Source organism: Balaenoptera borealis (assembly GCF_965194805.1).
Source record: "Balaenoptera borealis genome assembly, chromosome: 4".
In the NCBI taxonomy this organism is placed as follows: domain Eukaryota; kingdom Metazoa; phylum Chordata; class Mammalia; order Artiodactyla; family Balaenopteridae; genus Balaenoptera; species Balaenoptera borealis.
Genome location: NC_138861.1, coordinates 102,830,728 through 102,846,646, shown reverse-complemented (window position 1 = coordinate 102,846,646; position 15,919 = coordinate 102,830,728). Strand labels below are relative to the sequence as shown.

General features: G+C 38.3%; 1 protein-coding gene across 7 annotated transcripts in view; it reads right to left on the bottom strand.

Annotated features, from left to right (window-relative positions):
* Positions 1 to 15,919, bottom strand: part of KCNIP4 (potassium voltage-gated channel interacting protein 4) — a 1,207,795-nt gene that overhangs the window by 142,461 nt on the left and 1,049,415 nt on the right. For 2 of the 7 annotated variants that reach the window (XM_082389233.1, XM_082389232.1), the window contains one exon: positions 8,041 to 8,146. The exons of the other annotated variants lie outside the window; for them this stretch is intronic. In XM_082389233.1, coding sequence (XP_082245359.1) covers positions 8,041 to 8,146 — 106 coding nt within the window. The remainder of the gene's footprint in view (positions 1 to 8,040; positions 8,147 to 15,919) is intronic. 7 annotated transcript variants of the gene reach the window in all.

Here is a 15,919-nt window from a genome sequence, read left to right as displayed (position 1 = left end):
TCTTTTAATCCCCTTCCCCTATCGTGCCCTACCCCTCTCCCCACTGGTAACTACTAGTTTGTTCTCTATATCTGTGAGTCTGCTTCTGTTTTGTTGTATTTGTTCATTTGTTTTAATTTTTAGATTCCACATATAAGTGAAAACATACAGGATTTTTCTTTCTCTGTCTGACTTATTTCACTAAGCATAATATCCTCCGAGTCCATCCTTGTGTTGCAGATGGCAAAATTTCATTCTTTTTTTAATGGCTGAATAATATTCCTTTATATACATATATGTATCTATATAACATTACATATATAGTATATTGCAATATGTATTACATATATATTACATTACATTATATATTACATGTATATATATTACATTTTCTTTATCCATTCCTCTGTTGATGGACCCTGAGGTTGCTTCCGTGTCTTGGTTATTGTAAATAGTGCTGCTATGAGCACTGGGGTGCATATATCTTTTCGAATTAGAGTTTTAATTTACTTCGGATATACACCCAGGAGTGGAATTGGTGGATCATATGGTAGTTCTATTTTTAGTTTTTCAAGCCATTCATGAAATAGCTAGTTAGATTCATTAATTCTACAATGATCTACTCAATATCAACATACATCTATAAGCCAGTTGTCAGCCTCCAAGATGTCATGAAATTGGGAACAAATCTTACCAGAAGAGCAGTGTGACTCACTCTGAGAATTGCCACTGATTTTGTAGGTCCCCAACCCTGGCTTCCAAGATGTGGAATATCTGGAAAACATCTTCATGTGGCCTGTTGAGCCACCTTCAATCCTTCTACATGCCTCTATGAATAACGTTATGTGAACTCCCTGTCCTCTGGCTTCCCATTGGGCTCCCTCTTTGCTGGGGATTGGATTGATATTAGCTGCATTCCTCTTCCAAAGGCCAGAGTCCTCTTGCAAAGCCTCTCTGATGGTTAGAGCTATAGCTATGGCTTTTTTCATCTTCCAGTAACCATTGGTCTAAAAATGATAATGCTCCCTCTTGCTAGCACTGGGTACTTCAGCAGTCTTGCTGGGTCCAGAAACCCTGCCCACATCTTTGCAAATAGTCCCTTTGTTAAACTCCCCTCCATTGCCCCATTTAAGTGGGTTTTGTGTTTTCTGCCTGGACCCTGACTGATACCAAACCATAGAATTTCAGTGTTGAAAAGTACTGGACTAGGAGCCAAGCTTCTCTTCCTGATTTTTTTAATAGCTCAGTGATTTTAAGCAAATTGGTTCCCTTATCTAGATCTCAGTTTCCTCACATATAAAATAAGCTATATTATCATACTAATAGGCTATTATTATTATAAAAATAGGCTATGTTACTTACAATGTTTAAAGTATGATGAACATATCCTTAGACAGTATCTGGTCCAATGGACCCCCCCATGTGCCAATCCCATGAAACTGCCCTTCACTCCCTCCTTGAACTTTTCCATTAAGGCTTTGTCCGCTGATGTGACTGTCTCGTGCACTTATTCAATAAGTATATCTGTACCACTGGACTAAGGGGCTTTTGGGTTTTATTGCAACTTCTCAGTTGCGTGACTCTGCACAAATCATTACAATCTTTTCACACCACGTTGTCTCTGCTGTGAAATGGGGACGTAAGGCCTAGCTTTCTGGAGGCAGAGGGCCAGACCTAATGCTTTCCCCTGTTTCTTAACAATTTTAAGATTTGCGATTTACATAACGAAAAAGAGCTACAATTATATGCCTAAAGGGGTTTCCTCAATCAATATCAGAGCTCAGTCTGATAAAGTGATGAAAACAGCAGGCTTTGGAATTGGAGTCCCAGTTCTGTCAATACGGAAAGTTGTTTCACTTCTCTGTGCCTCAGTTTTCTCAGCCATTGTATGGGGAAAATAGTACATCTGCCTCAGAAGGTGGTTGGGAGTATCAACTGAGTTAATACTTGTCATATATGCATACTTATGATATTTCATTTACTAAGTACTTTGCATGAATCAACTTTTTAATCCCCACAGCAACCCATTTTTCTGATGATCACAATGGTCTTTTTCTGTACCGTGAATAAACTATGCGACTTTTCTCCTTAGAACCTTTGCAGTTGCTGTTACCTCTTCCTTGGACCTCTCCAGACCCTCTCATGACCAGCCTCCTCTGGTTTTAGGGTCTCAAATGTCACCTCATCGATGAAGCAAAGTATCTCCTCTACCTGCATTCAGTTTCCATTATATTACCATAGGTTTACTGCCTTCATAATACTCATCAGTTCCTGAGATTATCTTGGTTTTCATGTTTATCATCTCTCTTCCCATATAAGCTCCATGAAGGCAGTGAACTGATACATCCTATTTCCCACTATAAAGCCAGTGCCTAGAACCGTGCCTGCCATATATAGTCCCTCAAAAATATTGTGGGATGAATGAGTAAATAAGGGAACTAGGGTGCAGAGGATTTAAGTAAATAATTGCAGGCATTTTGTTTAGTAGGAGGCACAATAGGAATTCAAATATATGAATGACACTAAACCCAGGCTGTCACCATTTGCCTTTTTCAGTAGTTCTTGGAAGAGGTAATGAGGATTTGCTCGACAGTCCTAGGACAAGAGATAGAAAGGAGAAGCTAATTTAAAAGATATTTCAGGGAGAAACCGACCAGAGTTTAGTGACCCGTAAGATGGTGGGGGGCAGGCAGAAAGCAGAGGAACGATGGATGAATTTAACTTCAGCAACTGGGCAGCTAGTGACGCCAATGAATAAGTGATGGTGGTCAGGCCATCACATCTGGTGGATGGTCTTGTCTGCGTCCCGGCTTGGGTGTTCAAAGAGCAGTGGGCAACTGGCCAGCTCAGGGGACAGGCGCAAAAACCGTAAACAGCTAATCCTTAACTCGTGGTTCAGGTGTCACCGGCCTCGGTTCTTATTCATTTCTCACTCTTGGTTGGGAGTTATTTGAGTCAGGGAGAAGACATTCTAAGTTCTAAATTAACTCTCACTAGATCACATCTATCACTTCTGATCAACAAACAGCCAAGCTGCCCCAAGGCAGGCCATTGCGTGCATCTGTCACCTCCTTCCTAAAGCCTTGTTTGTTGTTCCCCAATATCTTTCCAAGGCAGTTGGACTTTTGTGTTTGTCTGACAGTCTCCTCAAACATCAAAGTCAAGATGTGTGCTCTAACAGAAGAAGATCAGGGTTTATTATTTTTACCTTTTGTTAAAAGTGAGCAATACATTTGATTTTCAAAAAAATGTAATAACGTCTATTGTTTTCCATGCAGAAAACCTTTGCCATGTGCTACTTCTTTTAATGCTTTCATTTGAGGCACAAGAAGCAGAACTAATATTTCAAGTCTGCATTTAATAAATGGCTATAAAATACATACAGTTTCCAAATATCGAGGATATTAAAAACACTCAAGAGGTAATAATGTGTGATGTGCTTAAATATTTGAAATACCAACTCAAAAAACAATTTTCTAATATACATGGGGAAGCTGGCATTCACTTAAATTATTTCTTTCATCCAATAATTTCAAATCTGGGAGAAAATAATCTAAAAGACATACATAGATATATACACAGAGATATTTATCTCAGTGCTATTTATATTATGGGGAAAAAAGAGAAAAAGGGAAAAAATCTAAATATTCAAAAGCCAGGGAATGCGGTCAAATACAACATATTGTAACTATACAATGGAATATTATGTTTGCCATTAAAATGATACTTACATTTTAATAACAAGGTTAATACTTATGAAGGTATGCAATGTAAGAAAAGGATAAATATTTGGTATGGATGGGATCATTAATGCACACACAGATGAAAAGAAGATGTTACTTATTATTTGTAGTTACTTCAAAGTACAGGAGCATAGCAGGATTGTGTGTTGTGTGGTGTGAGTGTGTTATGTGTTGTGTGTTGTACTTTCCAAGTTACTGCCATGAACATGAGTGACTTTATTAAAAAAAATTTTTTTTTTTACTTTTTATTTTATATTGGAGTATAGTTGATTGACACTGTTGTGTTAGTTTCAGGCATACAGCAAAGTGATTCAGCCATACATATGCATGTATCTATTCTTTTTCAGGTTCTTTTCCCATTTAGGTTATTACAGGATATTGAGCAGAGTTCCCTGGGCTATACAGTAGGTGCTTTTTGGTTATCTATTTAAAATATAGCCGTGTGTACATGTCAGTCCCAAACTCCCAATATATCCCTCCCTCCACCCTTCCCCCCGGTAACCAAAAGTTCGTTCTCTAAGTCTGTGAGTCTGTTTCTGTTTTGTATATAAGATATGGAAGCAACCTAAATGTCCATCGACAGATGAGTGGATAAAGAAGATGTAGTACATATATACAGTGGAATATTACTCAGCCATTAAAAAGAATGATATAATGCCATGAGTGACTTTTATTAAAAAAACCATTCACCCTCTCAACTCCAGAGGAGAAGGAGGAGGAGGAGGAGGCAGAAGCCTGTCCCTGGGAAAAAGAAGCAGACCTGCCGATACTCCCAAGGGCAGGGCAAGGACCACTATCGTTGAAAGTTAAAGGAAGGCTGTTTTGGGCTCAGCATGAGGAAGATTGCTCTGTAAAGCTGGCAATCACCAAATGGTTATTTTCTTAAAGAAGCAGGCCTGCTCCCTAGTAATGAGAGAAGAAGTCTTTCGGGGAACCAGATGTGAGGGAAGGCTCCCTTCAAACTCTTGGGTTCTCTGGTTTAGGGAATCCAAGTGCTCTATAACTCAGCAGAAGTTTGCTTTTTCTCTACAGAAAAGATTTTTTTTTCTTTTGTTATTTGCATAATATTGATAAATCTCACATTCCTGCCAAGAGGAATGAAAAACCCTGTCATTTCTGCCTTCCTGAAAAAAGAAAATGGAATTTAGAATGAGTATTGGACTTTTATTAAACTAAATTTCAGCTCTCTAGCTTTGAAGCTGCATAGGATCTCGTGGAGAATATTTCTGCAGCCCCTGTGCAGGTGATTCAAGCCTGGAACTAACCCAGTCAAGCTAAACCTCACCGGACGGCTCTCTGTGGTCCCACATGGAGATGTTTGGTCCCCATGCTTTTTCTCCTGGTGGGCTAGGGTCCTGTCTCCAACCACCTGCCTCCTACTTCATGTTTTCACATCAGCTTTTCAGTCCTGTGCCCAACTGCTTAGGGTCTGGAACATGGTTAGGGATCTAATTAAAAACAACGTTTCTAATATAGCAATGGAATTAATGTGGTCTCCTTTTCAAGTAATCTACTTCAACGTGCTGGGGTTTTCTTGCGATGGGTGGTTAAGAGGGAAAGTGGTGGCTAGTAGGGGAGGGAGTTTTATATCTGTGGACCTTTGGGGGGTCCACAAATCTTAGGCCACATCTAGTGTGGGTTCAAGAGCAGCCCAGTTTTGTGAAATCCCATTTTTATAAAAATATTAGCTTTTAGGTCAGTCTGCTAAATTTTTAGTATCATCTGTTATTTTTTTTTCCTTTCAAGAAATGTCCTGACTTTTTCCCCACACTTAGTTGAAAATTGCATTGCATCCTCTGTGAACACTTATTTAGAGGTGTGGCTTTCCACAATACTGATTCAGGAAGAGAGCTAGCAAGGCACAACGATTTTGTTCTTCCCTAAGGGAGCAGAGAGATCCATCTGAAAGTTACATTTTACTTGTCTACTTTGTACAGATGACTCTGATTTTGGTAAATATCTGATAAATTGGCAACTTTTATTTCAACTTGAAAGGGGAAAAGCAATGGCTCTAATAAGCAACATTCACTGACAAATAGTAGCAATAAAAACGTCTACAGCTTCAATACCGTGTAGAATTGAGGTTCTGGCATCTTTCTGAATTGTGGCCTTCCCGGTTGCTGATGGCCTGTTATGTTTTGTTTGTGAGATAGTGCGTGTGTATGTGCAATGAAGGAAAAAAATCAAAGCAATGTATCTATCTATGTATTTTTTTGTCCATAAGATTCTTACTGATAAAAATAATTTTGTCCTGCCCCACAGAAGGTTCTAGTAGGACAAAGCTTTTTAAAGGCTGTTGTATTTATTTCCCTATCTCTCAGCTCAGGAACAGGAACTGACATATAATAAATATATGTTGAATGAATAAGTGAATTAATAAAATATTATTATGATATATTAACTTTGGTCAGTGCCACTGAAATAAATTACTATGCTACTCTGGGACTTTTGACAGGACCTACTGGGTTGTTTGAGGTACGTTCCATATTTTCTCTATCTGTGTTGTCGAGACTAGTGGAATTTTAGAGTGTTCACATTTTTTAATCACTCATTGAGTTCATCAGTTCCTACAAAATGATGTGGCAGAAAAGAAAGAGAGTAGTTGAAGATATGGGTTGTAGCCCTATACCTGGAATAGCTCACCTAGCTTCTTAATGTTTGTTACCTCACTGGCAAAGAACACTACCTTTTCTATCTGATTTTAACACGTCTGATGCTAGAAAAAAATTGTGTATGAAAGAATGTTTGTAAAAATAGGATGCTTGTAAATGTTCACTATAAATTACATAAGATATCTGTACAAAATAGAGGGTGTCCCTTTACATATCCTCTATATTCTACTGCTTAAGAATGCCACAAAATTGGAGAAAAAGAGGATGAAGAGGTGATGATTAGTCTGATGTATCAATTTGGCTAGGCTATAGTACCCAGTTCTGTAATCAAACACTAATCTAACTGTTGCTCTGAAGGTATTCTGTAGACCTGGTTACCATCTGTAATCAGATGACTTTAAAAGATTACCCTGGATAATGTGAGTGGGCTTCATCCAATCAGTTGAAAGGCTTTAAGCAAAAAGTGAGTTTTCTTGAAAAGAGAATTCTGATTCAAGACTGCAGTATCAAATTTTGCCTGAGTTTCCAGCCTGTTAGACCTATGAATTTTGGACATGGCAGCTCCCACAGTCTTGTGAGTCAATTCCTTAAAATAAATCCCTTTATATATATATGTTTGCCTGTGTATGTGTATGCACATGTGTAGGTGTATGTATATGTATACAGATGGTCCCGGACTTTGGATGGTTTGACTTAACGATTTTTCAACTTTACGAATGGTGCAAAAGTGAAACGCATTCAGTAGAAGCTGTACTTCGAATTTTGATCTTTTCCCTGGGCTGGTGATATGCAATCTGGTAGATCCTCTCTCATGATGCTGGGCAGCGGCAGCAACCCATAGCTCCCAGTTAGCTGTGTGCTCACGAGGGGAAACAACCGATATGCTTACGTCTATTGTGCACCCAGACAACCATTCTGCTTTTCACTTTCAGTACTGTATTTAATAAATTACAAGAGATATTCAACACTTTATTATAAAATAGGCTTTGTGTTAGATGATTTTGCCCAACCGTAGGCTAATGGAAGTGTTCTGAGCACATCTGAGGTAAGCTAGTCTAAGCTACAATGTTCAGTAGGTCAGGTGTATTAAATGCATTTCAGACTTAAAATATTTTCAACTTACGATGGGTTTATCAGGACATAAGCCCACTGTAAGTTAAGGAAGACCTGCATGTATATATGTATTGGTTTTGTTTTCCTAGAGACCCCTGATGATACAGGGAAAGAGTGGGCAGAGAAGAAAAGTCATATTTGGTAAATGTTTTCCACTTTATAGTAGTTTTTCAAACCTAGTAACATTTCTGATGTTAGGCAGTATCTAAATTACACAACAAATACATGTATGTGAATCAGGAAACTTACGAGGCATTGCAGTTTAAAGTGCACAGCTGGTCTGCTAACAGTTTAGGCAATGGGAATCCCTAGAGTTATCTGAGCCGCGTCCCTACACCTCAAACAAAAATTTCCAAATGTTTTGAAGCCCAGACTCCTGTCACTAGCACTGTGCTGTCAGTCTGCCAAATGGGAGGTGCCTCACAACTGCACAGAGGTTCCCCTGGGTATTTAGGTAGACACGAGTACATTAATAGAGTTAGTTTTGCAGAATATAATATATGGATTCTTTTTAGAAGCAGAGAGCTGCAATGCATGCAGACCTAAACAAACAAAACAAGCAAAGTTTGGGGGAGAAAAACAAACCAACAAACTTGCTTTGAACAGCAGGAGACGACGTTTTGGCAGCTGAGCAGGGCAAGAGCTTCATGAGCCGCTCTTTAATGCTGCGCTTGGTGCTGTTCTGAGTGTAGAGGAAACCTAGAAGATACGGGATGGGTTCTGTTAATGCTGTCTGCAGAGAGAAACTCAGGCATGCTGCAGGGTGTGTCAGCAGACGCCGGGCAGGCAGGATCTGGGTGCAGTCATCGCTCAGGCAGAGGGTTGGGATCCCAGAAGGAAAAAATTAAATCCTTGTTTTCCCTTTGCTTTTCTCACCTTTTAGGTTTTCTTTATGTTGCATTAGATCACTATTACCCCATGAAAAAAGAATCATGCAAATATATCTTCTGAGTGGCAAAAATAAAATTTGCTGGCTTTTTTTGGTCTTAAATTGGGAATACAACAAATATCACTAAAAGAGTTAACTGGATTGAAATTTCAATATTGAAACCAGTATTAAGGGCCCATGTGACAATTTTGTGCATGCATTGCTCCCCATCTTTGATTCCAGAGGAGTGGGTGCTCTGTATAAATCATTCACATCGCAATCATCTGTTAGTACCTTTGCCTTCCCTGAAAGTGAGAAAATATATGTCCTTCATACACAGCTTCATTAGCATAAGCTGACGTGCCCAGAGATGGGACATCCTTCATATTTTCACATGTGGACGTTAATGGATGGGGCTCATTCAAACAGAGTGATTCCAAAAGAAACAAGGTGTGTTCACAAAACGTTAACCCAGGAGTAGACGGAGCAGAATCTGTGACTTCAGATAGTTGGAGATGACTCAAGAAAAATCGGTAGTGACCCAGTGGGCAAGCTAGCAAGCGCTTGAAAAACTATTGGTGTCAGGAGTCACACTTGTTCAGCTCAGCATCAACTTGCCCACGCTGAGTGACCAGAAGCCTGAATTTGCTTGTTGCTGTATATATTGCCTCCCTAAATATAAAGCAACAGCAAAAGGACCAATTTAAATCAAGGTTAGACCATCCTTATAATATGAACATGGCAAATGTATCTCTTGTTGCCTTTCTACTTTGTAATTCCCATCTTGGAATTATAAAGAGTCCTGACTCCAAGGCTACTGATCTATTTCCCTTTGGAGCTGTTCATCCTACCATTGGTGTCCACTGGCTGAAAAACCTGATAGATCTCTTGTGTTGGGCTGACAGCAAACTAGTAGCTACGAAAATCACATCAGATCATTTACATGCTTAAAAGCCCCCTAAAACCTTCATGAAAAAAATCCACACTTTCTACCACGGAACCCAATCCCTGCATGATCTGGCCCTGTCTCACTCTGACGGCATTGTCCACCACCCTCCTTGTCTTAGACCATCAGCCACTGGCCATGCCACCCTTCTCGCCTTTGTTGAAACTCCCACAACAGTTCCCTCCTCTCCCCTTGACACATATGGTGTGAAATATCTTGCTTACTTGATATTCCAAGTGCTAGTTGAGAGTCTGGCACATAAGAAGAGATCAATAAATGTCTGACAAATGAGTGAATAGATTCACTTTCAATACCAAAAGAAGACCTGATTTCATTTCCTAGATTAGTATCTAAGGGAGCTTTTAAACTTGTGAAATAAGTCTGATTTACATAAAACAGAGTCTAGTTGGCTTCTTTGTATATTTCTAAAGAGACACGTCCATCTAAGTGTCCTCTCCTTTGTAAGTGTGTCTGGAGCATAATGATTTTGCTTTAGTTTCTCAAGCAGGACATTCTACTTCTTCCACTGATGTTCTTTTAAACCTCTGTGCCACTGTATGTGCAGTCTGGTGGGTCCTTCACCAATTATCAACCTCTACCTGCTCGTGCAGCCTTCAAAACTCCGTTCAAACACACTTGCCTTGATAAACTTTCCCTCTCATGTTTGCAGCCTTCCCGAGAGAAGAAGGACCCACCTCCTTCCTCTGCTCTATCTTCTCTATTGCCCCTGTATCACACCCCATTGCTCTGGGTATCGTCCCCTCTTGCTGATTGAGACCCTATCCTGACAAGGAGTTGGAGAGAGAAGGTTCTAGCAGCCATGTGCAGTAGGAGAGAGGCTAGTGTTACCTCCTACCCAGCTTCTTTGCTTCAGATTTGATTTCTTGTTGTCTAGTCAAACTCTACAAACATGCCTGAAACTGGCATGTGGCAGACGCTCAAGAAATATTTGCTGGTTGCTTGATTTCCTCCTTTTCCCTTAAATTCTGATATCTGCCAAGCTCACTCTCTCTGTGACAGCTTCCTGGACCCTCAGGCCCGGGTGTGGGAGAGGGACCTTTCTGCTTCCCAGGTACTTAAGTATTAACGTTACATTCCCTGTCCCCATCTCCAATTTGGTAATTAATGATGTTCTTCCCTGGAGCATCTTCTGAACTGTACGTGGGGCTACAAATTTTACAGGATGCTGTTTTCAGTCAGTAGTTAAAAGTCTTAGATTTTAGTAGTGACCTTGGGCAAATTATTAGACTTCTCAGGGTGTCTGTCTTTTCTTTATAAAACAAACGAAGACTTTATATTAAAGATCTTGGTTGTCAAATCATATTTTTTAAGTCCCTTTTAGGAATATATTTAAATGTAAATTGTATATGGTGGTTTTTATTGTGTTTTCTTCTCAATGAGAGCTTTAGCTTCCAGAAGGCAAGAGGTAAGCATCATATAATCCTCTGTCTCTCTCTCACTCTGTCTCTGTCTTTCCCTTCCTCTCTCTCCCCATCTTTCCTTCTCTGCTATCAGATCATTCTGCTCTTTTCCCCTTATAGTGTCTGAGTGTTCCAGCATGGTAATAAAACAGCCTAGGTAGATCCAAGTGCTATATGATCTTGGGTAAGTATTTAATCTCTCTGAATCTCAGTTTCCTCATCAATAAAATGGATTAGTAATAGTATCTACCTCATAACGTTGTTAGAATCTAATGAGATGATATATAAAGCATTTAGCACAGTGACTGTTCCTAACGTACACTCAGTGAATGTTAGATATTAATTTTTTTCAGTCCTTCAGTGTACCCCTCAGGTCCTTTCCACATGCTATTATCTCTCTCTGAAATTTTGTTTTACTTCACTGTGGCCTAGTTAAAGTCTGCTCTGTCATACTTGAGATTTCAGTTCAATAATCACTTTCTGAGGAAAACTTTACATGGCAGACCAAACTAGATTATGAACAGCTTTACTCTATGCTCCTATAGTTTCCTGTGTTTCTCCTTCATAGCCTTATCACAAATATAATTAAAACAATTGATGATACAATTATGTATTTGACATGTCTTCCCTACTGCAATGTAAGATTAAAGATTTCTACCTGCAGCCTTTAGAGAATAAATAAATATTATTGGAAGTATTATTTCACCATAAGCAACCATATAACTGGCAAGTTACATGCATACCTCAGAGACATTGCAGGTTCTGTTCCAGACCACTGCAATAAAGTGAATGCCACAATAAAATGAGTCACATAAATTTTTTGTTTCCCAGTACACATAAAAGTTACATTTGTACTATACTGTAGTCTATTAAGTGTGCAAAAGCATTATATCTAAAAAACAATGTACAAACCTTAATTAAAAAATACATTATTGCTAAGAAATGCTAACCATCATCTGACAACTCAGTGTTGCCACAAACCTTCAGTTTGTAAAAAAAAAAAAAAAAATGCAATATCTGTGAAGTGCAATAAAATGAGGTATGCCTGTATATGTGGCAACTGTTTTTAAGCACTGAACCACAAGCAATGTAGAACAGTGGTACTGGAGAGAAAAACCCAAGAGGTGAGCTCCACATGCCCAGCTCCCTCTGCCTGGGGGCATTTTCTTTCCGGAGTTCAGAGAGGTGGAGTGCATGCTCACTGTACTGAGGTAGCAGAGACTGGAGTTTGCAGGGCAAGGTGCTGAGGAAGAGAGAACTGTTATGTGTGTCAGAGGGGAGGAGCCGTGTGAAAATTAAATGAGTGTGGGCCATTGTGATGGTTAATTGTATGTGCCAGCATAACTGGGCTAACAGTTGTCCAGATAGCTGGCAAAACATTATCTCTGGGTATGTCTGTGAGGATGTTTCTAGAAGAGATTAGCAATTTAATTAGTAGACTGAGTAAAAAAGATCACATTCATCAGTGCTGGTGGGCATCAGCCAATAGGTTGAGGGCTTGAACAGAACAAAAAAGTAGAGGAAGGCGGATTTGTTCTCTGCCTGAGTTCAGACGTCTGTTTTCTCCTGCCTTTGGACATTGGTGCTCCTGGTTCTCAGGTCTTTTGACTCTGACTGGGACTTACATCACTGGCTCCCCTGGTTCTCAGGCATTTGAGTTTGGACTGGAATTATACCATCAGCTTTCCCGGGCCTCTAGCTTGCAGATGGTAGATTGTGGGACTTCTCAGCCTTTGTAATTGAATGAGCCAATCTTTCAAAATAAGTGTCTTTCTGTTTATCTGTATATATCCCCTTGGTTCTGTTTCTCCAGAAAACACTGACTAATACAGTCATTGACCAAGGGCTGGGTGATGCACGCTCAGGGACAGACTTCATAATACTCAGCAAGCAGAAACTGCTATAGGGCTGAGAACTGAATGGAGATATCAGAAATTGTACAGTGCTGCAAGATGTTGGAGTTCTTGCCCAGGCTCCCTACAAAAAAATTAAAATGAAAAAGAAGAGAAAAAAAAAGAGAGAAAGAAGGAAAGAAAGAAATTGCAATGCTGCATTGAGCACCTCTGGCATGCACTGGAGAGCCCAGAAAGACGATGCTTTTGGAGAAAGTATCATTTCCCAGAGTAAGAGCCACACCCTATAACTAAGTATAAAATCAAAATTGACCTGTCCTAACATATAATAGAACTGAAGTTGGCAAGACCAAAAGTGCTAGCAACTGTGGAAAGCCTTCCAGAGAAATACTCAACACACTTTCAAAGAAGATAACACAATCTAAACTTCCTACAATGTACTATAACAATGCCCATCATGCTACCAAGTATTAGTAGACATGTGAAGGAGTACAAAAATGTGACCCATACTCAAGATTTTTTAAAAAGCAGTCAATAGAAACAGACCCTAGGATGACACAGATGTTGGACTTTAAAGAAAAAATTAGTCATAATAATTAAACAGGCGAAACATTTTAGCAGTGAAAAGAAAATTACAAAAGGAACCAAATGGAAATTTTAGATGTGAAAAGTAAGATATCTAAAATGAAAGAGCTTTTTGAGATGGGCTTAACAGCAGATTGGGGACGACTGAGAAAAGAGTTAAGAGCTTGAATGGAGATGAAAAGAGACAAATCATCCAATCTGAATAACAGAGAGGAAAAGGGATTAAAAAATAAACAGATCCTTAGTGAATTGTGAGACAATATCAAATAGTCTAACATGAATGTAATTAGAGAACCAAATGAGATAGAAGAGAAAAATTAGAAAAATAAATGGCCAAAACATTCCAAATTTGTTTATAAACATCAATGTACATATCCAAGAAACTTGAACCTCAATCAAGATAAATACAAGATGAATCACATGGACATGTCATAGTCAAATTATTGAAAAAAATTAGAAAACTCTCAAAAAAAAAAAAGACTAAAAAGGTGTGTTATAGAGGTAAAATAATATAAGAATGGTTTTCCATCAGAAACAATAGATTACAGAAAACAATGGAATAAGTTCTGGGGGGAATAAAAAGACTTTCAACCCAGAATTCTATATTCAGTGAAAATAGTTTTTTGAGAATAAAGATGAAATAAAGATATTTTCAGATAAACTAAAGCTGAGAGAAATCGTAGCTACTAGACCTGTATTACCAGCAATTATAAAGGAATTTCTTCAGGCTGAAAGGAAATTACATGATATGAAAAGTTAGATATACAGGTAGAAATAAAGAGCACTGGAAATTGAAAATATGTGAATAAATATAATATCTCATTTTCCTCTTATTTCCTTTGTTTAAAACAACCAAAAAATATTGTGGGGTTTATTTCATTTGTAGATATTACATTTCTGACAATAATAGCATAAAGTATGGGGGAAAGTAAATGAAATTTTACCGTTGTACATTTTACACAAAGTGGGACAATATTAACTGTAAGTAGTCTGAATAAGTGAAGGAGACAGGTTACAATTTCTAGATGCTAGGAAAACAAATGAAAATAATAAAAGGAAGGGCAGTCAAAATTCCACTTGAGTAATTAAAATGTAATATCAAAAATATTTGGTTAACCGCAAAGAAGTCAGGGACAGAAGAACAGAGAAGCAAGGAGAATATATAAGGCAGTAGACTTACACTCAACCGTATCATGAAACCCAATCTTTTTTATTCACTACTGTATCCCCATTACTTTCCACAGTTCCTAAAATATAAAGAGTGTTCAATCAATATCTAATGAAAGCATGAAATCAGACTCTATGTCTTATGACATGGTCTCAAAATGTGCAATTGGCTGCATGTCTGTAATTGGCAGATGCATTTGGAACCTGCATGGGGGTATACATCCTCACAGCATGTGAAGCAGTGTTCTTCCCACACTCCAACTCGACAGCTGTGTGTGAAGCCACTCTGCTAAGGATGCTACAGACTGCCTTCCCCAGCCAATAACACTGAAAGAAGATTGATGGTGAAGGTAGGTCAACCAGCATAGTGCCTTAGTATGGAGGGCAATTTACCCCCATAGAAACCAAATACTCTTTGATAGATTAATTGCATCACATAAATATTTATTTATTCATTTATTTAAAAAGTACTTATTATAATGCATATATCGTAAATAGTGTTTGTTGTAGAATTATGGATACACAGTGGTCATATAAGAAAGCGTCCCTGTTCTCTGGGGTCTAACCATCTACACTGATGGTAACATCTATTATATTACATGACTGATTTATTAGTTACCTTTATTAAACCTGCATTCTCTGAGGGATGAATTCTATTCGTTCCTTATTTCACTTATTCAAAAAACATTTATTGAATGCCTTCACTGTGCTTTGTACTATCCCAGGTGCTGGGAATACTTCAGTGAATAAACCAGACAAAAATTCCAGCTTTAATCCATCTTACATTAGAGTCAGGGAAGAAGAAGTAATAAACAAAAATAAATAGAAAAATATAAAGTTTGTCAGATTGAAAGCAGGGCTGAGGCCTACTGGGGAACAGGTTGGGAGGTGGGATGAGGAAGACTTGCAATTTTAAAAGTGGTGGCCAGGGAGGTTTCATTGGAGTGATATTTTAGCAAAAATACCTAATGAGCTGAGAAAGTTTCTTACCCTATTTTGATTATTAGCAACTAGCACAGTGTATTACATATATTAGGCACTAATATATATATATTTATTGAGTGATTAATCTTACTCATTTATTAATTTATTCAATTAATATTTATTGACACCTACAATGGACAGATGAATACCTTAAATTAATTGGCTATATAAACTGCTGAATCCAATAATCTATAACAAATTTATTGCCTTACAAATCAAAATTAAGTCAACTCCCTTATCCCTGCAACTAGAAGTTACTCCAGTCTACTAGGGTCTTAGTGCTTCAAAAATCATGAAAGAAAGGAATACAAACCAAAGAATAAAAAGTAAGTGTGCAAGTAAGTAGGCCACTTTAAATCATGATATAACTGAATGAAAGTGCATTCATTTTTACCAATGGGAAAGGTTTCATCTTACAAAGCCTGACATTACGGAGAACCAATCAGCCCATCATCACTCTGGTTGCTCTGTATTTCTGACCCTTCCACATCTCAACAGTGTATATACAAGTGGTCATTTTTCACAGACTGCTTTTCCTGTTACACAAAGAAATGCCATTACGTGTAAATGTCAGGCTTCAGGGATGAGTGATGGGCCATGAATTATGAATTTAATAAGTAACTATGGTGGTAATAGAAATGGTAATTT